This window comes from Pleurodeles waltl, chromosome 6 (assembly GCF_031143425.1).
Source record: "Pleurodeles waltl isolate 20211129_DDA chromosome 6, aPleWal1.hap1.20221129, whole genome shotgun sequence".
Lineage (NCBI taxonomy): Eukaryota > Metazoa > Chordata > Amphibia > Caudata > Salamandridae > Pleurodeles > Pleurodeles waltl.
The window spans coordinates 558,673,044-558,699,765 of NC_090445.1; the positions used below are offsets into that span (position 1 = coordinate 558,673,044).

Below are 26,722 nucleotides of genomic sequence, written 5' to 3' on the forward strand. Positions count from 1 at the left end.
CTTGCTCTTGGGTGGTCTCCTGCACTGAACCCAATGGCTCCAGTATTCTTGCCTTTGAGGCCTACAGGAGACATTAAGGATGCCCATTGGATGGAGGTTCCCAGTGCAGAGGGTCACTATGGGGCCTCCCTCACTTTAGATTTTATCCCCCTTTTCGATGTTGACCTTCGCTTGAACAGATCCACTATGTTAAATTGCTTTTCAGACTCTAACGCACTGAACTCAATTCAAAGTGATGACGTTGCTCTGGTTTCATTATTAGACTATGATGAATGCTGTAAATCAAGGATTACATTTCACTGTAAGCGTGTGATGAACCTGGTCCTCCAAAATGCTGACTATCAGCAATGCCGGGGCATTGATGTGGTTCCTTTTCCTGGCTCTGTCCTTACTGGGAAGGGCGATAAGAGGGATGGGGAAAAAATCTTAGATAGGCCCACAGACTGCTATCCAGTATCTAAGTTATACAATCAGCCTGACCATCATGAGTTTAGGTCTAGAATGGACATGCAGGCCCTTAAAGTCTCATCAGTTGGAAACAATAGACAGGTGTTTGTGCGGGAGATACAGGCTCTGCCTGACCAAAACATCTCTGATCTGGATGGGTGGAGTCGGCTCCCGGGCGTCTTGTCTCAGGCGTGAGGTCCAGACCTATATCCAGCTACTTTAACTAGCGCAGGCCTAAATATTATCTCCTGGAATATAGCAGGGATAACATATGCAAAGGAAATGTTATTGTCCCTTAGCTCCCTAAAACCCAATATGATTTGCCTTCAGGAGACATGGTCCAATGGAGATCTATTGTGGGATGATTATTATGTTATCGATTGCAAGGCTACCCCATCTAGGAGGGGGCATGCAAAGGGAGGTGTGGCCTGTCTGCTATCAACTAGACTTAAGTGGAATTTTGAATGTTTTAAAGACCCCAGTAACCTTTTTATGTCTCTATCTAACCAGCTGCAAAACAATATAGGTTTTACCTCTTTGTTATTGAGAAACGCTTACATCCCGCCTGATTCGCATTACAATGTTTTGATACAAAGTCTTTGCCCACATAAAAAATGCATTGGCTAGTGAGTCTCCCCCATTTATAGTTTTGGTAGGTGACCTAAACTGTAAGATATCTAACTATGCTGTTTTGCACGTTTGCGAGGTCGAGAGAGAGAGACAGCCCTGCGAATTCCAGCTTGCCTCTTCCCTTCCTCGATTAGAACAAATAAAAGAGGGAAACCCTTGCTCAATCTCCTCATGGAAAGCGACTGCATTATCGCAAATGGCAGATCTCTTTCTGACTACCCTGCCTCTTCTACCCACCTTGCTACAGGGAGAAAGGGAATCTTAGATTATGTGATATTGGGGTATAGAACTTTCTCCTTGTTAGTTGATTTAAAAATTATGAACACTTTGGTCAGTGATCATAACCTTATTTCCTTTTCATAAGATTTTAATCTGTTAATGTCCGGGGCTCAGGAGTTAGATGAGGTAATCCCAATTTTTGATAAAAAGACACATAAGAAATGCCAGGGTGGCTCTTCCAAAAAGGAGAAGGAAGCGTAGAAAGCTACGCATAGCAAGAAATGAATGTAACAAACTTTGGATACTTCTTCGAGAAGCAGCAGTAAAGGGTCAAGCTAGATGTTTCTGGGCCCTGGTTGGGGAGGGGTGTGGAACTAGAATCCGATCTTCTCCCATCGCTATATCTACTACCCCGTGGTCCGAATTAATTGCCTTCCTGTATGCCTCAAATGGGGTGGCACTTTTGCAGCCCCTTGAAAGTAAGGGGCCGTATCCCACCTCCTTCCCGTCAGTAAAAGAGATAGAACAAGCTATTCACTCTATTCGTTTCTCTGCTTCAAGGGGCCCTGATAATGTGCCCATTTCCGTAGTAAAACTAGATATCGGTCCCTGGAGTAAGATCTTACATGTGGTTTTTCGTAGGTGCTTTATTTCTCGATGTATCCCTCCCTCATGGACTGGTAACATTATTATACCTCTATTTAAGAAGGTCGACCGCAACTGCCCGGATAATTATCAGCAGATTGCCCTTCTAGATGCAGTCGGAAAAATCTTAGCAAAATGTGTGCTTTCGAGACTCACTGATTGGGCAGAGGAGAATAATATTACCCTTTGGAGCAAGCGGGGTTCAGGCTCAATCATGGCACAAAAGACAATATTGCAATGCTACAAATCATCACAGAACAATATGTGAAATTAAGAGGTGGGCCGTTTACACCGCTTTTATATATTTCTCAACAGCGTTCGATAAAGTGGATAGCGCTCTCTTATGGGGAAAACTGGCCACTCTGGGTATTCCGCCCACCCTTCTTGAGCTATTGATTGCTCTCCACTCCTCAACCTGGTGCAGAAGCCTCTTGGGGGCGGATAGAGGCTTATCGCCTGAGATGCCTGCTCCTAATGGATTAAAGCAGGGTTGCCTTTTGGCTCCCTTGCTCTTTTCTTTATACATCTCGGATTTGCCCTCCCTTCTATCTCAAAGTCAGGGTTTTCCCCCTCAATTAGGTGGACGCCCGGTCTGTTGTTGACTGTATGCGGATCATATTATTATTTTTGATCTAACCCCAAAAGGCTTACTGAACCATCTTCAAACTTTGCCACAGTTCTCGGAGTCCCACTTTTTAAAGATTAATGTTTCAAAGAGCAAGATTTTGCGCTTCCATGGCAACAAGAGAGCAAAATTTTCTAATTTCCATTGGGCACTAGGTAACCAAAAACTGGAAATCGTGAATTCCTATACCTTTTTAGGAAAAACTGTATGCAGGAATCTTAGTGACATAGCCCACATCGCCTCTAACAAATCTAAAGCTGAAGCTCAAGCAAGAGGTTTTGGGGCATTATACATGGCCACAGGAAGAAGACATTTCGCCCATCTCCTAGCTGTTCACTGAGCTAAGATCCCTGCTTCTCTTCTCTACTGTTTGGAATTCATAAATTCCTCCAAATGGAGGTTTCTTTGAATCTTCAGGAGGGTAAGATCCTCAGAAAGCTTTTATCTGTAAATACAGCTGTTTTGGTGGTTGCCTTAAGGATGGAATTGGGCTTAAGAAGTGTGTTTGCCCAGGGTCTAGCCGGGATCATCCGTTGGGCTGCTTCTCTCATGAAAGCAGAGGATAATACTCTGAGAGCCTTACTGAAAAAGAAATATTTGCGGAAAATAATACCTTCAGGTATACCTTCTCTAAGAATCTTACATATGCCATAGAAATGCTTGATGTAGATTTCAAGCAGGTCTTGGTTATTCCTTCCCTGCAAGTGAAAAGCGGCCTAAAACAGGCAACTTGGTCCTTAAGTCATTGATTAGACCTAGAGAGCTGTGCAAAAAGGAGAATGTTCTCGATTTTATCAAAATCCTTAATAGCAAAAAAAGCACAACCTTACGTAAACTGGAACTTACAGCATGGGGTGAGGCGGTTTTGGTTGCTTCTGCGATTGGGGTTGTTACCTTTAAATGTATTGTTGGCAAAATGGTATGGTTCAACTAAAGAGTGCAACTTCTGCTCTGCCGAAACGCAAGACCTAAATCATTTTCTACTTGTTTGTCCTTCCCTTACCCTCTATCGGTGTAAATGGCTAAGACCCATTTGTTTTCAGTTCTCTCTGATGTCGGCACCAGTTTATACTCCCCTCCAAATGAATTTTTTTGTTATAGAGTTTTTATTTTATTTTATGTTATTCACATTTGTTTTAAGATGCACATGGTTCTTTTCGATTGGTCGAAGGAAGGTATTGGAGAGAGGTGATATGATCAGAGTTTCAGGGAAGCCACAATTGTGTGAGATCAATTGATCAAACCGCTCTTATTATTATTATTATTTTATTATTATATTTACATTTCGGGAAGCTGTTTAATGATTCATATATATTTTGATATTTTATGCTTTCTTCATCTTTGTATGTCTTATCTTGTTTTATTATGTGGACCTCGTTTAGAGTTCCGAAACATAAATAAATAAATTGAAACAGATAGTCCTGTTAAGGCTGACCAATCAGAAGAGACCACTAGCAGGCTGGAATTTGGCTTACAGTAAAGAAAGTATCATAACTTATTTTCTGTAAAAGTTATGATAAATTCAACAAATGCAAATTGTTGCATATATCATTACCATTCATTTGAGTCCTTTCATGGCATTTTCATCTTTTTCCCAGCAATATTTAGGCTTATGAAAAATATTTTTCTTTTAGTTTGAGGAGCCAACTTTCTACAATGGGGGAAAATGAAAGGTGCTGTTTTTCCCTCACCATGGAATAGAATACATATTTTATAATGTCTCTGCTTATAGTTACATGGCACCCTACCCTTGGGGCATCTAGGCGAGACCTTGGGGGAGACATATGTAAAAATAAGGTAGATTGTTACTTTGGAAGCACCTTTAATTCCAAAGTCAAATTTGCATACATTTTATATTTTAAAGACAGTCTGCAAGGCAGGGGTGCCTTTCAGAATGACAGCAGGCACACAGCAGTGCACACTCCAGGCAGGAAATCTACTGGGCCCCTAAACGTCCCTGCCCTATTATATACTAGGGAATCATAGGTAGTTTGAATCCCCCTTTGCCCTATTATCTACTATGGACTTACAGGGTCTCTTATTGCCAATTGGACTTATAACACTGTGCCATTTGACCATGTACCTTTTATTCAGAGCACTGACCGTGGGCCTGTTAAGCAGTGCCCAGTGCACAGTAAGGGTTAGTTATCGTCAGTATCAGTCAGAAACAATTAGCTGAACATGCTAAAAATTTAACTTTCTCACAAAGTCCAAACAGCGCAAAGAATAAATCATGTCCAGCCAAATATTTGCTTTTACAAGAAAAAGTAGTATTTTATTTCTAACTCTACATATAAAAAGAAATGTGTCATTCAAATGCAACAATACAATCTCTCTTGAGGGTGGGATCCACCCTCCTTTGTGTAACGTGTTTAGGGTTATTTCCCATTCAATGGTAGCCACATCCAGAGTATGCAGACTATTACGGCGAACTCAAGACTTCCCTCTGACTTTCATGTTAGTCAAAAGTGTCTATGGTGCTGCAGGACCTTCAGCAGCAAATTCTCTGGAGCCCCAAAGCCCCTAGTTCAAGTCTTACCCATTCTTGCAGGACGGAAGCGTTTGGAGTTACCGAAGGTGCCCTAAGCGTAGGTACTTCAGGTCCTGTTCAGAGTAGTTGGGCTGCTCGCGGTCTACACAGCAGTATCAGGCAGCCACAGACTCACTCTCCAGAGTGGCACAGCCGCTCTCCTTAGTGATCGGAGCAGCTTCTAGCTCACAGTGATGTGGTAAGTCAAGTTCTCCCCTTTGGTGGGAATTCAGTCCTTCAGCTTCTAACTGGAGTCCCGAGAGTGTGTGTCATCCTGCTCGGCGTCCTCCTGGTCCACAGGGGTCAGTCAGGGCAGATCCTTTGGTTCGGCTAGGCACCCTGGCCACAGCCTCACTTCAATCCCGGATGACAGCCTGAAGTCTTTAATGATGTAGTCCAGGCAGCCCCTCCTGGCACACGGGATTGCAGTAGTACCTTCCGGGTGCAATTTGAGCTATTTAGGTGCGATTGCCCACACCATGGTAGCCCCCCCCTGCATTTAGGGTGCTGCGCAAGTGTTCACGTGTCCTGACATGCTGGCCACATGACTTCATCACCGGTGGCATATAGGGTCGCTGTAACAATACAGGCTCAGCACCCTCTGCATAGCATTTGACACTTGGCTCAGTCAATGGTGGCCCTCTCCTGGCATACGGGGGTCACTGAAAATAGTCTTGCACATGAGCAACAGTGCACAGCTAAATCCTTGCACAGGGAATCCTCACACTGGACCTCGCTCCCTCCAATGCTCTCCTCTTCCTCACAAGGCACACTGGTGTAGGCAAACAGACAGGCCCTGATGCTCCAGGACAGTTGTTTTTTCTTTCCCTGCATGACGTCCCTTCATACAGCAGGGAGACTAGCAGGCATTGGCCCACGTCCTGGTCGCAGGCAGAAGTCTTGCAGACCTTCCTGTTCACACACAATCCGTCTGGCTGCCTGGCAAATGACAAATGTTTGGGGACTTCTCCCTCTCTTCTTTGTTCTTGAAAGATGCCTGTCACACCAGGTATGAATACAAAGCTGATTGACCCACCACACAATTCATGAGAGTGACCAGAGTTCACAACTGGATGTCAGCCAAAGTGATATGTGCATAAAAAGGATAATCTCAGACCCCCATTGCTGCTCCTCATGATTTTCTTATCAGCCCCATCTCAGTTCCTGAAATGTGTACAGGCTCCTTCCTTGTGATCTATCACTAAATCAAAGAGCAGCATTTTGAAATGTAAAGGGAGTCTCTTTCTCTTCCCTACAGTGTGTCCCCACCCAACTCACAGTAATGCAGCAATACACAATCTGTCTGGGGGATTCCTCTTCTCCCCATGTCTTCACCATGCAGGCCTGAGCTTCCCAAAATTGAACCCAGGGTCCCCCATCTAATGTACCACTGCAAGCATACACCCTCAGTGTACATTTGCAGCACATTTTGAGTCAACACTGCTACCTTTATGCACTGTACCCTTACACGTAAACATGCCTTCAGTACACACCCTCAATCCATGTTCACTGTTCAGCACAGAAGCTTTTCTATCTTTAACTAGGGTGTGTTATTTGCAAACATACACACTGCCAGCACACACACTCGTTATGTGCCCACTGCACACTTCACCATTCATTTATTGTACTTCACGCAGGAACACATACACCCAGCACATGCTTTCCATGTGCGCGCACTGCACATCTCTAAATCTCTCATGTTATAATGTGTTCCTGTCAGGCATATCAAGCACATGTACTTACCACACATGCACTGCACAGTACTATGCCATCCTTGTACTGTACTCTTTCCAGGCACACACATAGCCAACGCAGACTCACTATTCTGTGCAGCACTCCAAATTTTACCTGATGTAGGTCAAAGGTGAGTTAAGCACACAGTAGCAGAACTTTTAAACAGGTGAATGAGCCTGCAGGCCTCATTCCAGTGTCACAGGTTAAAAGGTCCTGTTAATTACTACTGATCACTTGTGCGGTTTAAATCCTGGTGAAGGCAATAGCCTTCCACCACTTTGAGAGTAGTGTTTGGGCACCACTCCCGGTCCAACAAGACCGCAATCTGTGAGACAGGTCTATGTCATAGCACACACGCATGATCTGTGTTCACCTAAGACAAGAAATCAGTATTAGGGACCCAGACAGCAGTACAGCTGGGCACATAGGCAGGGATACATGTCTTTACCATGCAGAGGACTTTTCCATCCCAACATGCAATATGCATTGTTATTGCGAAGAACTCTATTTCCCTAGTAGAGTATTTTAATCTATTTTCATGAAATGAAGTCACTCTAGATTATTAATTTCACTTACATGTCAAATACCTCAAGTCATTGCCATATGCCACATTCTTTATAAAGAAAACAATTCCTTTATTTTCTTGTATTAAATAACGTCACTATTTACATTTTAGTAAATACATTAACTACCGCAAGTGCTAAAATGTGCATTTTAACGTTCGGTGCTTGCGCATCATTTAACCCTATGGCCTAGGCTGCCAATAATGTGAGATTTTCCTGTGAGATATATGTAAGCCGCAACATCAGCTTATTTCGTGAACTGTTTTTGCACACGCTGCAGCAAAATAGGCAGCAATTTTGGTGCTGAGCCATTAGCTGAGGGGCCTGATTTAGAGGAACATAGGGAAACATCTGCATTCCTCAGGTGCGCCAAACAGGAAAACTGAAGCCACAATGATACAGCTTAACATGTTACAGCATGCACGAAGCACATGCTTCAAATGACTCCGTGTTCCTTTATTACAGGCATGCGCCACTCTTTCTCAACACGAGAGAGCATACACGCAATCAGAGCTCCTTGCCTGAAGCAGCAGGGCGCGGTTTAGTATTTCAAGTCTCCTGCACGTTCCCTTCTCACAGAGCCGGAAGTTGTATACAGTCACCCAAGAACGAAGACTTTCTCTCATTGCGCAGAAACCGTGACTGGTCGTGGTTAATCATAGCCTGTTGTCCAGATGTGCACGTGCATGTCATCCGCAATGAGGGAAGCCTTGAGGAAACATGTAACATAAGACGTGCGTTGAACCGGTACTGTGTCTGCACTGGTATCGAGTACCTCATTCAGTTTAGTTTCTACTCTGAGGTCGAAAACTGGCACCATTCACAGCTGTATGTGTCGCCACAAGTATAACTTTTTCATCATTTCAATTTATATCTGCAGTGAAGAATGTTGCATGACACACCAACATTCATAAAAACCACATTACGCAGCACCACCAGGACAAAGGCAGGAATTAGAATACAGCATTTGAGTTCAGAAAGGCACTGAAAGGTTTGAAAGGAAACCATAAACTTTTTAACAGTCGAAGAGCCACACCTGTTTCCTGGCTGGAAATTAGTAAATCGTTCTCCACAACTTGCCATGTATTGTAGCATTGACGCCACTTTGGTGTAGTTCTTTTAATGGTTCGTTTCCTGCCACCTTATCCTACACATTGGCCAAATGCGTGTATTAGAAAGATGTGTAAGTATGGGAAGTAAACGTTATCTATGTTCCTCGAATGTCAGCAATATAACTGTTCCATCTCTGTTCGCAAGATTCCTCAAGCATGCAAAGCACAGTTTCAGATGAATTGTTTTATTAAAACGAATCGTGAACAACCGTGCGTTTTAAAATGCAATTTTTCATATAAGAAAAGCCAAAGAAACCCCCGAATAGCCTGTAAAGTGATTACCATTATGTCAATTTTACCAATCATGGATTGTAAGCAACATTACACTCATTCCTGGGGCTTTCTAGGCATAACTTTTTTCCAGGTAACAACTGGAGAAAATTACACAGGCAAAACAGCGTGGTATCGATCGCAAAGACTGTTCCTACAAGTAAGTCCACATTTCTCTGTGAAAAACATGAAAAATTGAGCAAAAATGACTTGATTTCGAGCGCGTTTGGCACTTATCCACTGGTTTTGGGAACTCAACTCTGCTGCAGCACACAGCATGCAGCTATGAGCAGTGTTCGACATTTAAGCAAGATTCATTATTTATTATTACATGTGGGACAGGCAGGAATTACTTGGCCTCTACCATGATGGTTGAGGCCTTTTACTTCTGACGTCCCAGGTCTGGCCAACTATGGGCTCCAACCAATTGGGCCAAGTACCCCTTCAACACTTCCCTCTCAGAGGTAGTGCGGTTCGAGCAGTCCAAGGCTTCTCGGTGAGGAGGTAGGTTAAGGCAAGCACAGACTCATACCTCAAAAAACGACTGTACAGTCAAATACTTGCTTTTATGTAAGAATCAATATGTAAGTACTAAAACTAAGTACAATACAACAACACTACAATCAATATACACAGCCTTCTTGATGCAAATCCTCTAGAGTTTCCTTGTCACCTTTCCAGTCCCAAATCTCCATTTATGGCTGATGGTTAATCTCCACTCACATGTGGCTACATCCAAGCTAGGACTTGCCTATGCATTCAAGTCACAGAAGTTCTTGGGGGGGGAGGGAATTCTTTGGCTAGAACTTCAAGTTCCTGTGAAGTAGCGCTTTAATTCAGATCAAGTTCCCCCAGGGCCCAACACCCCATTTGTCAGCTTTACCTGCTTTTGCAGATTGCAGGTTCAGAGTACTCAGGCACCCCTTGACCACGCAGTGGTGTCCAGATGGTGGGAAGCTGCAGCTGCCACCATCTTTGGTGCTCCTCCAGTGCTGTAAGCCTCTACTGGATTCCAGAGGAAGGTCTCCGATGTTCCCACACAGGGCAGTTAAAGTTGTTACTCTCACTCTCCATGTGACACAGCCAGCCCATGGTGTGTTCTCCACTGCATATGGTGGTAGGGTGTCAGCCCTCTTCCTCTTTCACAGCCTTCACAGCCTTCACAGCCTGGCATGCAAGTAGTGTTGCTGCAACACATAGGGGGACAGGCCTTCCTCTTCATCATGGCCCGCCACCTGCATACCGGTGTCGTGGGCAGCACAAATAAGATAACAGCTGTATCACGGTCACAGTGCTCTACTGAGCAATGGCCCTTCATCTATCACAGTGCAGCACCAATGGAGATAACCCTTATTCTTCACCACGGCCCCCACCTGGCAAGGGGGTTGCAGACTTTGGCACATGGGACAGCAGCCCGATTGGCTCGGCAGTCCCGATGGACCAGAATCTCAAACTCAGAGCCTGGGATCCAAGCAACAGGGTCCCCACTGGACCTCGCTCCCTCCAAGAAATCTCCTTCACTTCACAGGGCCAATTGGACTTGGATCAGGCAGAAACTGTCATTAAAGGCTCCAGGCGGGTGTTCTTGATCCTCCTAGGTGACGTCCTGTCACCCAGCATGTGAAAGTGGCAGAACCATAGTCCTCAGTCCTGGTCACAATTGGCAGAACTCGTAGTGAGCTTTTCCATGTTGATGTACAGTTTCATTTTCACGACTTGGGAGTCCCAAGCTCCTCCCTTTAATAATCCATTTCCAGACACACTAGTGATTTAGGCCCTCATTACGAGTCTTGTGGTCTTATGACCGCCCGACTCGTGCTGTTGTCCAATGGGCTGGCAGTCTGACCGCCATATTACGACTGCAGTGGCGCTGCCACGGTCAGACCTCCGACACCGCCAGGTTGCTGCCAGCTGGCAGCCTGGCAGTCCCAGTGGTTGTAATCCACCAGGGCAGTGCTGCAAACAGCACTGCACTGGGGATTATGACTTTCCATGGCGGTTCACACCACCATGGAAAGGCTGGCGCAATGGGGTCTCGGGGAGGGCCTGGGTGCCCCTGAACTGTCCATGCACTTGGCATGGGCCCCCATGCACAACCCCATTACGCATTCCAGTGCCCGAATTACCCGCAGTAGAATGCGCAACGGGTGTTGCTGCACCCACCGCACTGCCACATTAAGGCTCTGTTCACTGAAGGGCCGGCAGGCAGAAACACTGTTTCTGCCTGTCAGCCCTGCGGTGAAATCTTAATATGGCCAGCGGTGTTCAGGCCACCATGGAGGAACAAGTTTTAGCGGGCGGCATCCGCTGCCCGCAAAACTCGTAATGGGGGCCTTAGTGTCTCATGTATTTGAAGTTTGTGTTCTGGGGGTTGCTCACTTTTAAGTGCCCACTCTTTTGTTATGCTCTTCCTCCAGAGTGCACCCTATTATAAGAGGACAGTCTCCAATCTTGATAGCCCCTCCAATCTTGATGCCCCAAGCACAGCCCAAGTGAGTGACTATAGGTTCACACCTGAATGTCAGCCATAATTATATGTTCTTCAAAAGGTTACTGAAGAGCCCCAGCCCTACTCTTTATGATTCTCTTATCAGTCCCATCTCTTTCCTCAGGTGTGCCCAGGACCCTTTGACCAGTGACCTCCTTTCAGAATCAAAGAGCTCTTGTTGAATCGCACTGAATAGCCTGGTTCTTCTATCCACCCATGTGTGTTCCATCCAGCTCTAAGAAAAGCAATCTATAACTTTGTCTGGGGGAAACCTCAACCTCACCATGCTTCTCCAGCAAGGCTTGGACCTCCCAAATTGGAACCCAGTGCCACCCATTTATTGTGCCTTCACAAGCACCCATATACACCTGCACACACACTCATTCAGATGCCTTCAATCTCAAATTCTCCTAGGCACACATACATCCTCGCTCGCTCATTTACTATCACATGCTATTTCCTAGGTAATATATCTTCCCACAGGCAGACATACACATCCTAGTGCCTACACACAGTTGCTCACCCTATTCCTCCTGCTCTGTACCATCTCTCAGGCACATGTGCATCCTCACGCTGCACACAACCTAATGCACGTCAAGGGTAGATAAAGTACACAGCAGCAAAACGTTACTGGAGAAGGCCAAGAAGCACCACTCTAGAGACACAGGTAAAACAGACCTGTTCACTGTACTGACAGCTAAAAACACAGTATGCTGTCACCACCTCGCTCATGCTACTTAACTCCAGGTAAAGACAGTAGCCTTACACCTCCTGAGGGTAAAGCTTTGGGATCCCTTGATGATGTAAACCGACCTCAATCCATGAGACAGGCTTAGGTCATAGCGCACATGCATGATCCATGTTTGCTCATGACCACAACTCATTGCAAATGATCCAGAAATCACCACAGCTGGGGCACGCAGGACAGTGGTAAACTCTGTCACCATGCAAGGGACTTTTCTGTCCAAACAATATGTGAGATATGGCTATGTGTAAGAGACCTATCCCCAACAAGGGTTTTATTTATGTACCTCCACTTAATCTACACTGTTGAGTGATGAACATCCAGTGGTAGCAAGCCACTAAGGGGTCAATTCACAAAGGCATGTAAGAGTAATTAAAAGACACACACTCTTACATATATTTGTGAATCACCCTCAAATATCTCAGATAGAAATGAAATGGGAATATTCATGGAATATTCATATACACTTAGTACAAAGAGAAACATCTGCACCCTCTTTACACTTTCACTATTAGGGAGTTGGACATTTTAGACAAGTTCAGAAAGGCATTCAAGAGAAGGTAAAATAATAATCCCATAGTACAACTTCCCACACTCCTAAATACTTTTGTGACTCTGTCCTTAAGCATTCATCTAAGCATATTTTTGAGGACAGATGTTATTGTTCTATAAGTTGATATTTAAGTAGTAGTGTTTCTAGAATGTTTAAACGGAGTCCCATGAACACAGTTTACATAACATAACATATGTCTGCGATAGAAATATCCACCAATCATGACATGATTTCTGACATACTGTAAAATGGGCTGTGAGGTTAACAGAAAGAAAAGTTGGCCTTTGGGAAGGTTAATGCAACAAACCTCTGATCCGGAGAGGCTGAGATACAAATTCACTAATCAATGAAGAAACTTTTATATGAATGTGGGAAAGCATGTATCTGCCTCCTAGTCATGCATAGTTAACCTCACCACCCCTTAAAAATAGATGAGCTCCAGAATAAATAACATATAAAATATCCATTGTGACTGAAGTTGATGTACCACAACTGTACAAAGATCAAAGTGGTTCCACTAGCTCAGATGTTTCTAGAGAGTTCAATCCAGTCGTGGCATAAGATCCATGTGCCTCTTGGAAGCAGTAGGTGTGGATGTAAAGTGGAGAATGCTTGGAAGTTAAAAAAATTTACTTACCCTGCAGGGTTTACAAGAATTTCATAATCATAACGAGTGGACAAAACCTAAGGAACAACAGCTCAGTCTTTTCTCCACTGAAGTAGAATGTCCAAGAAAATGCAGCTGGCAAGAAATAATGTACAAAACATACCACCCTCCAACTCTCTTTGAAAGGGCGGTGGCAGTGCAAAGTAAAGTCTAGGCACTCCACGGAAAAGGAGCCTTCACCAGTAGTCAGAGCATGAAGGTGTAGGAGGCATAGTGGAATGTGCTAGAGACGCCTTTGACTCAATGCAGCTGTAAACACGAGACACCATTTTCTTAGCACTAATGGATAACTTAGAAATTTCTGTCATCTTGCACAACACATGGAACACATAAACACTCCTTGTGACCTCAAATATTACATCACTGATGACATCTGAAATCTATAGCGGTGCAAGTTCTACTTCTGTTTATCCATTGAATGTTAGCATTTTTTTTTGTTTTGAACTGTACTACTTTTTCAGTGAAAGTCTAAGGTTTTCCTAACATGACTTAAAATCTTACTTCCTTTGTCCTTTGATAGATATACATATGTGTATATATATATATATATATCTATATATATATATAGATATATAGATCTATATATATATATATATATCTATACATATATATATATGTATAGATATATATATACATATAGAGAGAGAGAGAGAGAGCACGCCAGAGAGAGAGAGTTATGAGAGTTATCCTATTATATCCTATATACACTTCCTGTAATATCTGCAATATGTTTAGGTACTATATCTATTTATTTATTGATTCTTTTTTTCTATATAAAAACGTTTCATGAAGTCAGTGTTTCTCAAAAAATAAATGTTAATTAATGGGTAAATAAGCAGGTAGGTTTGAGTAGAAAAAAATATTTTATCAGAATTGCTAATTGCTATTGGCCAAATGAATAGTGATTGGGAAAATTCTAACATAAAAATCATCAAATGTTAATAAAATCTGTGCAAAAGCACTCCTCAAATATACCGGCCAGGACATAGTACATTCATAAAATGTTGAAAAGTTATGGACAATGGTTATGAACAGCACTGATTCAGAAAAATGACACATTATGGACATAGAGAAACGTAGTACTGCAGACCCCATGTGCATATATTCAATGACCTACAGAATCGCAGAGACATTCTGGAAACATAAAACCTACATGCATAGGAAGGGCAAGTTCACAATATTGACCAAGACTTCAATAGCCCTTCATTAGATTACCTGGATGTACAGTTAATAATTTTCCATATAACTAGAAGTCTCCACATGTTAAATAAAGCAGAGAAACACTAATTGACCCACTGAGAGGTCACAATTGACTGGTGTTGCCATTCAGTAGACCATTAATGCTCATAGTCCTAACTAAACCATTTAAGTAAAATCACGTGGAAAGATTTTGTAAATAGAAACAGAAACTTATACTGTGTGGTAATCTGTCTGGAGTTTCAAAGGATTTATCAAACCACAAGTACTTTATTTCCCACTTGCTCTTTACTTCAGTTTCTGATCATTTTTATAAGTCTAATTACTTACCCTTGGTAACTTATTTCTGTTCTTAAGTGCAGTTTCTCCACCTCTAAACACCTTCCACTCAGTTAGAGTCACTGGAAGTGTAGAATCCTTTGTCATCTTCTTGTGCAGATACAGTTTTGTGTTCTTTAACTCTAATGTTTGCCGTCGAAGAAAATTCGGTTTTGATGGAAGCTAATAAGAAAAGGAGTAACACAGACCAAATGTTAATTGCTTATAAAGAGTGTCATCAGTTTTCTTCACTATGATAGTCTTATTTATTTGCTCCTCTACTCTCTGGTTTTGCAAAGTGTGGATATGCCAATACCATAAACCTTCTATTTTGGATTAGCAAACCAAGGACCTGATTTATAATTTGACAGATGGTTTTTCATCCATCAGGGTGACAGAGGACATTACCTTCGCCCTTCTCATGGACTCTTGTCCATCAAATTTAGAGATGACAGCCAGCCCATTCAAAGGAGCAGCCGTCGCTGTGGTTCCTTTCAATATACAAAACGTTTGGTGAATGGCTGGTGTCGGCTTTAATGGCCTATCAGCAAACTTTTCAAACGTTTTTGCTTTTCTAAAACAAACTCTCCAAAGCAGGAATTTGTTTCAGAAAATCAAAACACTAATGACCCCCACACACTGGGAGTTGTCTCCCACAGTATGGAGGACGTTATTGATTTTTTCTGTCTCTCACCACCAGGTTTTTCCTTCTAGAGATGGAGAAGAAAAAAAAGAGATTACACTGTTCATTATAATATGGTAGGTGGTGCAGTATCCTTTCTCTGGTGGCCCATACTCCATTGGACCTTCAGAGGAATTTCCTGTTACAAAGCCAATAGGGCTCAGTTGATGAAAAGGTAATGGTGCACCATCTCTAAAAGGGGCTGGCAGACTGATGATTTAGCAGACAGGTTATTCTGCTGCATTTGAGATGGAGTACCCTGTCCCCAAACTCTAAATCGGGCCACTAGTATTTTATCATGAACACGGACAATCAACATTAATTCCAAACAGCATCATACAACAGGTTATTTCTATGTTCAACAACAGTTACCTGAGGAAGTAAAACATTAACAGAAACTTTCCATGGTATGATCTACCACCATTTTATCTTGCTTAAAATATAGAAATTCAGAAACTAGTTCTTGCCTGCTACTTGATTACACTGTTGATTTGCATGATAATGGTGGTCTGAGCTGTGCATTTCACCATGGAGAATCAAGACGTTTTTTCAGTCAACAATGCATAAGAAAAATTGCATGTCTGATGAGGTGGTGGCTTTTCAAAAAGAAAAGAGTGAGACCTCTGAGATAAGTCTGCACTATATTAGAGAGGGTGGAGAAACTACATTGGTGGTTGAAGCCTGATACGAAGTTATGGAGAAAAGGATCAAATTCATGAAGTCTAGAAGAGCAGGTTTGCACTCAAAGACACAACTGCTAAGGAATCAAATGAAAGTGGAGTCGAGAGAGCAGGCAGATACTGGGGAGAAGAAAAACAGCACTGATGACTCTTGATAGCAGGGTGGAAATGATAGAAAATGTCTCGAAAGCAGCTAATGTCAGAGTCTGTGGGTTTATTATTATACCTTCTAACTGTACTGGGATAGAGATAATTAAAGCATTTTAGAGGAGCAGTTTACACCAGACGGCTGTGGCATGGCACTTCTGCGTGGAAGATTTACAGTTTAACATTGCAATTCTTCAATGCCTCACCACTCACTAAAGGAGGAGGTACAATCAAAGTCACCCTCACCAACCCAGATCTGCAGGACCAGATACTTAAGACTATAGTGGTGTTGAAGTAAACTTGCAAGTGCACAGCTACTGGATCTTTATGCCAGACAGCCTCTATGGTATCAATGTAGGCAGCATTCTCTGCGCCTAAGTTGAGGTTTGCTCCAGAACCTGGGTCCAGAGTGGTCACTGCCTATGTTTTTGACATGCATAGTTGCCCTGTAAGTTTTTACTTTTTCATTCAGACTTTGCAAAAATAATTCATAAATGCAAATTTACTCACCAGTTTTCAGATCTGTGTGTAAATTCACATTTATCTATCCAATAAAAAAAAACGCTGGCGCTTTCATATTTTCGGGACAATTTAAACTAGTCTGGGAATACCCACACCCTTCCTGATGCCAGAGATGCCCCCTTCCCAAATACTGTACAATGTAAGTTGTGTCTGCAGGTTCGAGGGGAGCAGGCAGTGGTCCCATAGTATTTGGGACCAATGTCTGCATCGCGATGTTGTTTTTTTAAAAATTACACCAATTTCATTATTAAACACAGGTTACTTAAAAAAAACAGTTGAGTGTGAAACCACAGGTAGGGTGGTCTGTTATTCCTCACATATAGGGGGTCATTCTAACCCTGGCGGTAAAAACCGCCAGGGCGAATGACCGCGGTAGCACCGCCAACAGGCTGGCTGTGCACCGCTGGGCATTCTGACCGCGGCGGTTCAGCCGCGGCCAGAAACAGAAAGTCGGCGGTGTACCGCCGACTTTCCGCTGCCCTTGAGAATCCTCCATGGCGGTGGAGCGCCGCCATGGGGATTCTGACACCCCCTACCGCCATTGAGACCCGCCAGGAACAGGATGGCGGTAGGGGGTGCCGCGGGGCCCCTGGGGGCCCCTGCAGTGCCCATGCCAATGGCATGGGCACTGCAGGGGCCCCCGTAAGAGGGCCCCAAAAGGAATTTCAGTGTCTGCCTAGCAAACACTGAAATTCGCGACGGGTGCTACTGCACCCGTCGCACTCCAGCAACTCCGCCGGCTCCATTCAGAGCTGGCTTCATCGTTGCTGGGTCTTTCCCGCTGTGCTGGTGGGCGGCCTTTTGGTGGTCGCCCGCCAGCACAGCGGGAAAGCCAGAATGGCCGCCGCGGTCTTGTGACAGCGGTGCGGTCATTTGGCGGTAACAGCATGGCAGGCGGCGACCGCCGCCCGCCGCGGTTAGAATCACCGCCATAGTGACTTACCTTGTAATATTAATTAGGCAAGATGTTCTGCAACCTCCCGGACATGGACATTTTGATATGTGATGTATCATTAGTAGATGGGTCACATCGCAAAATTAAAGACTAGATACAAAAAGTTGGTGCGCAATTTGTAACCACTTTATTTGTCACTTTTTTCAGGACACAGACTTTGGTGAATAGCATGCGATAATGGCCAGTGCAACATTTTTTTTCAGTAGCTCTAAGCATGCCTGGACATTCAACACCTCAGGGGAAGTGTGACCCCCACATTTTTCAACTGTATTATCCTCAGAGGATTTGAGGATCCTGATCCAGAAATAAATGCCAGGATGGCCCAGTACATTAGCTTTAGAAATCGGAGAGCCATCATAAGCATTTATATATTGCCATTTTCTCCTTTTATCTTCAGCTAGCCTAATTACAGTATGAATATTCTAAATGTTTGGATTTGTGAACCAGTGTGGTATTCAACTATCCTATGTACCATTTGCTAAAAGCACAAGGGAGAAGATACAGTGTAACTGTATTAACGTCAGAGACTAGCCAATGTCATCCTTCAAAACTTTTACGAATTACTTTCTACAAGTTACCAGTATTAATGTTCATTATTTTACTTTTTAAAGCATTCACTGAATCACCAACATTGACAAAGCTAGCCTAACCTAAAGTTCCTTTTTTCAAAGTGTTGTACTTTGTTTCACCATATCCTTTCCTTACCTTCAGTGTCTTCATTGTATATCTTGGCGGTGGCAGCTTCCATGTTGAAGGAACCCTCCACAAAGGTAAAGGGGACATTTTTATGTCTTCATAATGATTCTCTTTTGGAGGATCTTGGAAATTAATATTGGGAGAAAAATACTATGTTTATTACATAAAGTAAATGGAAACATGAAGCAAATAAGACAAAGAAACGTAATCAATTGTAATTATTTTTTTATGTTTTTGGAGTATGCAGTTCTCTCAGTCGGAAAGAGTCAATGTAATTCAATGGTCTTATTTCTAAGGCATTAGCCATTTATGTTTGCTGTAGCTGTGGTTATTAAATAACTCTTCATTTATGTGCCGTCAGAAACACAAAATTGTGTCAGCTCAAACAAAATATTAAATGAAACTATATTTAATGAATAAATGTGGTGCAACATGACAGGTTGGTATTTGTGGCATGCCCTGGCCTCAATCTTACAGCCTCTTCAGATTTTTGTTGTTTTTGTCTATGATGGAAGAGCAAATCTTGAAAAACACCTAACAAAATGCTAAATCATTGACACCACAGGAACGTACACATGCAGAATGAATGAATACAATTCACCCAAATGCCCACAGTGTTGGAGAGGTCAACATGCACCATTTCACTACCCGTGACACCAAGGGTTGATTCCTTGTCTTTCTTCCAGTCCCTTAACAACCTACTATTTCATGTTGAAGAGCTAACTAAAGGGCAAATGGAAACTGTGGGTCAAAGAAAGTTTTGATGAGCCTTTTATACTTTCTGTTCTAGCACTACCATAAAGTCCCCTGAGACAAGGGAAGCAACGTGGGATATCCAGGGATAGCAGCTGCTAAGCTGTAACCCTTGGCTACCCCACATTGATGTACATGGCATAACAGTTGACTTAAATGGGGATGAGCATATCTCCCTAGACTCCTAACAGTGGATAAAACACTGAATTAAAACTCTCCGACCCAACTTATGTAAATTGGATCAGGCTAACTTGAGGTTAGATGTGGGATTTGAGCTGTATGTGATCCTTGAGAAAATCAAATTTATCGAGCATCATACTTGAATCCATTTTATTTAACATGTCTCCTTGAAATTCTCATGGCTGATGGAATTCACCAATTGTTAAATAAAATGTAGCAAATGCCTTTTATCAGGACATTACCTTCAATGAGTTGTATTTAAACCTTGAAGACAATTTTAACTTTCTGTTGTCAAAGACCTACTGTTTTATATTTAAAAATATATACATATAGCAGGCTCTTGGCCTACCCATTACTCTTAATTGTGTGGATTTCTTGTCTGGCTCATTTCGATGCTTTTTATTCAGTGGCTTTCCTCCCTATTCTTTCTTTCTTCCACCTCTGAAGCATCTAACTACTCACTGTTTAAATTGGATGACTTGTGGCCTGTCACTGCTTACATTCAGAGAACTACTTTTTTCTTATTCTTTTGGCACTCCATCCGCGTGCATATGCTTTCTTGCACTCTATCATGTGTGTTGCTTCCTCTCCTCAGTCCCTTCTCTCGGTTATGCATTCACCCTCCACCCACAGCTAATAAATTGGTCCTTACTCCCCCCTTCATGGCTCCTGCTGCTCAATGGGAGTAACTTCCTCCCTCGTCTCAACTGCTTCTCCGTTGCTCCCTCCACCCATCACGTTCTTTGAAAAATAATAATAATAAAATACAAATATTAATAATAATAATCTTTTTGGATGAGCTGGCCGCTTTTTTAGGTTTACATGTGCTTAGCTTCTTTTTACCTCTTCAAGAATGGAGCCTGCCATCTTGGAAGGACATATGAAGGAAAAACCCAAACTGGCTGTCAAATGTTGAGGCTTATGCACACATAAACATTATCATGTTATCCTGAGGGTTCATGACACATACATCACCATCAGAAACAGAACAGATGCGGCGATCCAACCTTGGACTGCCACATTCGTAATGAGGCCCTTAGTCTTGTAATTCTCTCTTTTTAGGAACTGTTATATATTCTTGAATTGCTTAATACCCCCTTAACACTGCAGTTATTGTTGAGGAGTTATAAATACCCCTAAACACAGCAGATAGCAGGTATTTATATATTTTGAGCCTCTACCTGCCTGCTGAGAATGGAGACATATTACAATAGATGAGGCTTAGGCGTGCAAGGGTGTGGATGAGTGAAAAGATACACGAGTCAGATTATTGCTGAGTGAGGTTGGCTCAGCAATGATGTGATTTTCGAAAGATGAGGATGCAGAAAAGAAATATAAGCTTAGGCGGTGGTGAGTTGTGTGAGCACCTCAAGTCCTTCCCCTCACCCCCGGTTATTGCCAACTACAGTCTCCAAGTATATTCTTAGGAATTCCAACACCTGAATAGGTATTTCAGACTAGAGAATAACAAAGTCCAAGGAAATAACCAATAATGTGCACAAACAAACATGGAGATATCAGTAACACTCATATAAAAAAGAATCTGATTATAACACATACATGCTGGAAATCGTAAATGGATTATTGAAGAGAGTTTATACAATGCAATACATACACATAATGTCCTCATATATATTGTCTTCAGATACAGTGTGATAAAGTGCTGATCTAGAAATTTTGTTTGCATCTTCGGGGAGTGCTTGATGATTGGTTTGTGCCAGGTAACACCGATAGGCCTGGACATCTTCAAACTCAAAAGATTTCCTGAAAAAATAAGTATATATATGTATGAGGGAAAATCAATTTAAACTATTCCTTCCAGCTGCAATGGGTCACATTATACATTTTACACCACCTGCAGTTTTTCAGAAATGAAGAAAAAAAAAAAGAGTCATAATACTGAACCTTTGTCTGTCGGAGCCTTCCGCTTTCAAACCATGGTACACTCTAACCAAGAGCACGGTATTCCTTACATAGGCGAAAAACACATTTGTGATGAAAGAGAGCACATTTCAGAACACGTTTCCCTGAATAAGGTATTTGCAGGAGAGAGTGGCTGTGAAATAGAACACTACTAGACTAGAATTCAGTTGTTTGCATGAGATATGTAGGTAAGTCACAGATATTATTGGCCTCATTTTGATTGTGGCGGTCCAAGGACCGCCACACTCGCATTGATGATTGGACCGCCGCACTCCAGGCGGTTGAACTGCCCAATTACAACCTGGGCAGACGGACCAACCAGGGCCATGGCATAGGCAGTGCAGGGGCTCCCCTGCGCAGCACTTTTAGAATGAGCACTGTCTGCTTTGCAGACAGTACGTATTCCGAGGATGCTGGTCATCCCCTCTGTCCTACAAGATAGCACTTGGCTCTTTTAATGGAGCAGAGTGCTATCTTGTAGCACTGTTCCCGCCGGTCTGACCAGCGGGAACGTTCTATTACAATGTTCCAGCCAGTCAGACCGGTGGGAACATTGTAATAGAGAAGGGGGAAGCCAACTCATTGGCTGTGGTGTCCTTCCCGTGAGTTTGGTACTCCCATGTTGGGACGCAAAGACTCATAATGAGGCCATTATTCTTGACAATATGTTAATTGTCGTGCTACTTATAAAGGATTCTAGCAAACATATTTGTAAAGGCACGCGCTCATTACATGACTTATAAAGGAAGACAGTGCTTCTTTGGAAAGTCATTGAATTTTGAGAACTATCAGTAAGATGTACAAAGCCCTTTTTTGGTCACAAACCCTCTGATTCACATAATCGTAGGCTCTGTGACTGCAAAAGATTTTTTTCCTAAGAATGTACCTATTTTGTGAGTCTGAAAAGCCTGACTCGCAAAATAGGTTTACGAACCATTCCAAAATGCAGGATGGGTTGTGAAAGGGACATCTCCTCTTAATTGAAAGTCTCAATGTTATATATCAGGGGTTTGCAACTGCAACCTATCAATCAGTAAATGATATTGCGAAGGAAGTAGTAACATTAAACGCAAAGGGAAAGATGCCCTTTTGGAACACCTTGTCCTTTGTAAATTGTTTTGGCGGGTTCGAAGGGAGCAGGCAGTGGTCCTGCGGTATTAGGGACCAATGCCTGCTTCCCGATGTTTAATCATAAAAGAATGTTTATTTTAAAAATAATGACATCGCTTTCACTAATAAACACGGTCTGCTTTAAAAAAAAGTTGAGTGTGCAAGCGCAGGGAGGGCAGTCTGTTGTTCCTCGCATATGCTGACCTACTTTATAATATAAATTGTGCATGTCGTTCTGCGACCTCCTGCACCTGAACATTTTGCTATGTGATGTATTAGTATGTGGGCCTCATTTCAAAATTAATGACTGGATACAAAAAGTTTGTGCGCAATTTGTGACTATTTAACCAGCCTTTTGATGCACTGGGCCCCCTAACACTTAATGCATTTTCAATAAACATTTAATAAACAGAGCCAAAGGTTTATTGTGTGGTGTATATACAAGCAATATCTATACACTATGTACACTGTACACCTTCTAAATGGAAGAATCACAAAGGATCCTTATGTGGGAGGAACAGAAAGATGCATTCACATCAGGAATGGGTAAGACGTGTGTGCACAGAAAGACAATGTACATTTCTTGAAACAAAGTGCAAACCAACACCCGGGTTAGATTGGAAGCCTTGAACAATCTGAAAAATTGTTCTGTATTTGCAGTTGTCACTATGCAGAAGCACACCCACAACTGCAATTGGATTGTATATGGAGAGCAGTTGTGCAGAAAGGAATGCCATTGCACTTGTGCAAAGGCATTTTTTCCTCTTCTACCCTTGACAATGGAAATCACTGACCTTTTGAAGGGTAGCCCCATTGAAGCGCCTCCATCGGTTCAGGTAGCAATGACCATCAATGGTACTGTGCAGTAATGATCTAACATGGCCCAGGTAGTAATGGACACCTTGCAGTAGATGCATCAAGGGCCCAAAGAAGAAGTAAGCATTAGTGGGCCAGGCAATAATGGGCATCAACAACTCCAGGAAGAAACTATCATGATTTGCGACTGTGCTCACTATTATGTACGGGACAGATGAGACAATGAGCTCCTCTGAACTTCCTGGGTGCGCAGGTCTTTCACAGCAGAAATGGTCAGCTGTACATGCAGAATGTGGGCACCAACTGGTGTGAGGTGCCACAGTTATGCATTTTTTTCACATATGTTTTTATTCTCATTTCAGTAAAATACAAAGTACATATCTCAATGCATTTCGCCACCATACGAGTTGCTATCATTGTGCAGTGGTCAAGTTAAACATACACGTAAAACCCGACAGTTAGGTCAGCTGAAATGGTAACACTTATGATACAGTTACAAGAAGAATATCGGCATTTGTCAATGAATTGTATGTCTGTTATCAGTGTGAGTAATTATGAAGTAAACGATGAACAAGAACAATTCCCTGATGGCTAATTGGGAGGAGAGTCAGATCTCCTATGTTAATATATAGAAGAATGTAAGCGCAGTTCCTGTGTTAAATGCAGTGCTTAATTTTAGCCCGTGGTTGCTAGTGGTGCCCACCTGAACTCATTTTTGGGGATCGACACTTAATTTTCCTCATCAGATATTGACTGTGAGCATGAGAGGAAAACAAACAAACGGGATAGACTGAGGAAGAGAAAAACAGAAAAAAAGTCACGAAGAGGGAACGAAGGACCCGGCAAGAGTGAGATAGAGGAGCAGCAGTATCTGGTAATTCGTTAAAAAGGCCTGAGGTGGATTCAACACTACTCAGCCTTGGTATCACTGTGCCAATTGTTAATACCACCACTGGAGCAGAGCTTTGGGAACCGGCACTCATTCTTTTATAAATTAAGCACTGGATAAGTGTAATGGTCGTGAATGGATCTTGGGGTATATCAGTTGGTATATGGATGTATCAAGGGGGTTCCATGGTCATTATTGTGGCATCCACATTGAGGCATTCTTTATTTATAATCATTTCCAGGGTCTAGGGCACCTTGCCAATTGCAGGAGTAGGGGGAGCTGACAGAGTTGGTGTCGCCTATCTCTCATGGAGGCACTAAGTTATCATTTCTGATCTCTACTAGGGCTGCGCGCAATTTGACCCATTCTTTAGTGATTGGGAATTTACAAAAAACACTGGTCACCTACCTGCGCAATGCCACACTTTCACAACATGTGAATCATTTAGAAAGCTGCTTTCTACTTTTTAATGTGCAGGCCTGTAGAGGAATTCCAATGCATTGTGATAGCACACGTCCCCAATATAATTAATAGGTCAGCAAATTTAGTGCCTGAGTTACCTCGCTCAGGTGACTGTCTTTATAACATCTTGGATTGTGTGCCCAAATTGAATTGCAATGGGGTAACCTCACATCATATGGTAAAAATGTGCTTGCAAGTCGCAGCAGCAAACTGTTGCATGAGGTTGTAGCTTGCTAAGTTGGTTGGGGAGAGCTGTGAGCTCTGTGCAACTGGTAACAATATGTTTATTGTCACTAAGAGGGTGGTCTAAATTTCTCTCCTATGGAAGTATAGTTAAAGGGGGAGGAGGGGAATAAAGTCAGCAATGATTTAAATAAACTTTGCAACCCATGCCCATGTTGAAAAGAGTTTGCATGTAGTTGTGCGGTTGTGGTTCCATATTTGTGATGTGCCAAAGACCATGCAAGCAAGCTAAGAGTGTTCAATGAGGCAGGAAAAAGCCAGGAGGGTGATCTGATCTATTTAGTAATGTTTCAAAGGGGACCAACACCCAATTCTCAACAAAGTCACCCACGATTGTAAGTCGAGCCTGTTCCCATCGAGTCACCAACATACTTCCCTTCACAGGCAGTTGAGCAAATAACAGGGAGAATGGTATATTAAAGGTATGGAATTGAGTGCCTGTTGTGTGATCCATGATGCTTCAGGTAGAATGTTGCACTACTCTTGGTAGGCGGGACAAGGTTTTACACGATCTGGTGGGACCTAGGACCTAGTGAAGCACTTGAATCATTTTAAATGTCTTTGCAGGAGTGCCATGTTCACTCTAGTTTAGGTGATCTAACCAACACAGTAGCCATTGAGCTTGTACCCCTAAGTGATATTGGTCAAAATCAAAACTCTCTTATCCCTCTGCTCCATGTCACTTTAAAGCGGTTAGAGCCATCATAGGATGGCTCCTAATCCAAATCAAGCCCAGTACTAGACTGTCCTCCTCTTTAAAATGCAACATAGCAAAATGTAAGGTAAATTTGCCTGAAAGTAAAGCAGGCAAGGGAGCATTATCATTTTGGCTGATTCTATCTGTCTTGCTGAGATAAGGAGAGTACACCAAAAGATACTTTGGGAGTTACGACATCTTACTGTCCGCCCTATATTCTCTTCCATACAATGTTTTGATTAAATAAATCTGCACCACCAAATCTTTAAAGGTGGAGGCCCCCACCTAGGAAGAAATGCTATGGAAGTATATGCTATGGAAGTATATGTTAGTCTTGCCCCAATTTACCTTTGGATCTACTACACCGTCAAAGGCTTCCAGTTCACTGATGACATCACTAATGTTAGTTTCATCGTCTCTCATATATAGCAATAGGTCGTGAGACCGTATAAAATGCCATCCCATTTAGAATTCTTCTTCCTCTGTCAATTGTGCAAAGTTAACAAGGACTCTATTACTAGGACAAATAAGAGGGAGAGATGGGGCAGCTTTGTCTAGTTCTCCAACATACCTGGCACTGATCTGAGAGCATGGCCACAGTGTACCCTTGCAATCAAGAGGTTGTAAGGGATATAAATCCTTTTGTGAAAGGCCTCTTTCAGGGCTTTGAAATGATGAATTATGCAAAACACAGGTGCAGGCAAGACAGATGACAAGTCCTAGGGCATTATAAGACTCTCATGAGAGTTCCAGTGAAGAGAACTATCTTTGATTTATGAGTAGAATGTACTTGTATTTCTGAGTGTTGTTTGCTAGGCAATCAAGATACTTCGTTGCTGCAGCCGGGACCCGATAATCACAGTTAGGATTTCATAACCCTACACCTGGAATATTTAACGGCTCACTGGATAGAAACAACTGCTCCCCAAAGTTCTTGAAATCAAGTATTTAGAATTTGATATTTGCATGTTGCTAATGGAGAAATTCATTCAAGGATTACAAACTCCTATGCAGTTATTATTTCTATGAGTGGAATGAGAAAAATCCTCCACCTAAACAGACTTGCTACATGAGTTTCTTGTGATTTACACATGGAAATAAGGTATTGACAGAGGTAAAGAGGAATGTTAGCAAAAGTGTTGGACTTTGAGGGGTCAAATTTACTTTCCCTAACACATGTAAACAAAAGGGTGTAAAGTGTTGGACTTTGGAAAGGTTAGTGTA

General features: G+C 42.6%; 1 protein-coding gene across 1 annotated transcript in view; it reads right to left on the bottom strand.

The window, feature by feature from the left end:
* Positions 1-26,722, bottom strand: part of DENND2C (DENN domain containing 2C) — a 319,873-nt gene that overhangs the window by 177,161 nt on the left and 115,990 nt on the right. The window contains exons 3-5 of the mRNA XM_069238733.1: positions 20,974-21,122; positions 18,435-18,547; positions 14,756-14,926 (exon numbers count right to left, since the gene is read on the bottom strand). Of these exons, the coding sequence (XP_069094834.1) occupies positions 14,756-14,926; positions 18,435-18,547; positions 20,974-21,122 (433 nt within the window). The remainder of the gene's footprint in view (positions 1-14,755; positions 14,927-18,434; positions 18,548-20,973; positions 21,123-26,722) is intronic.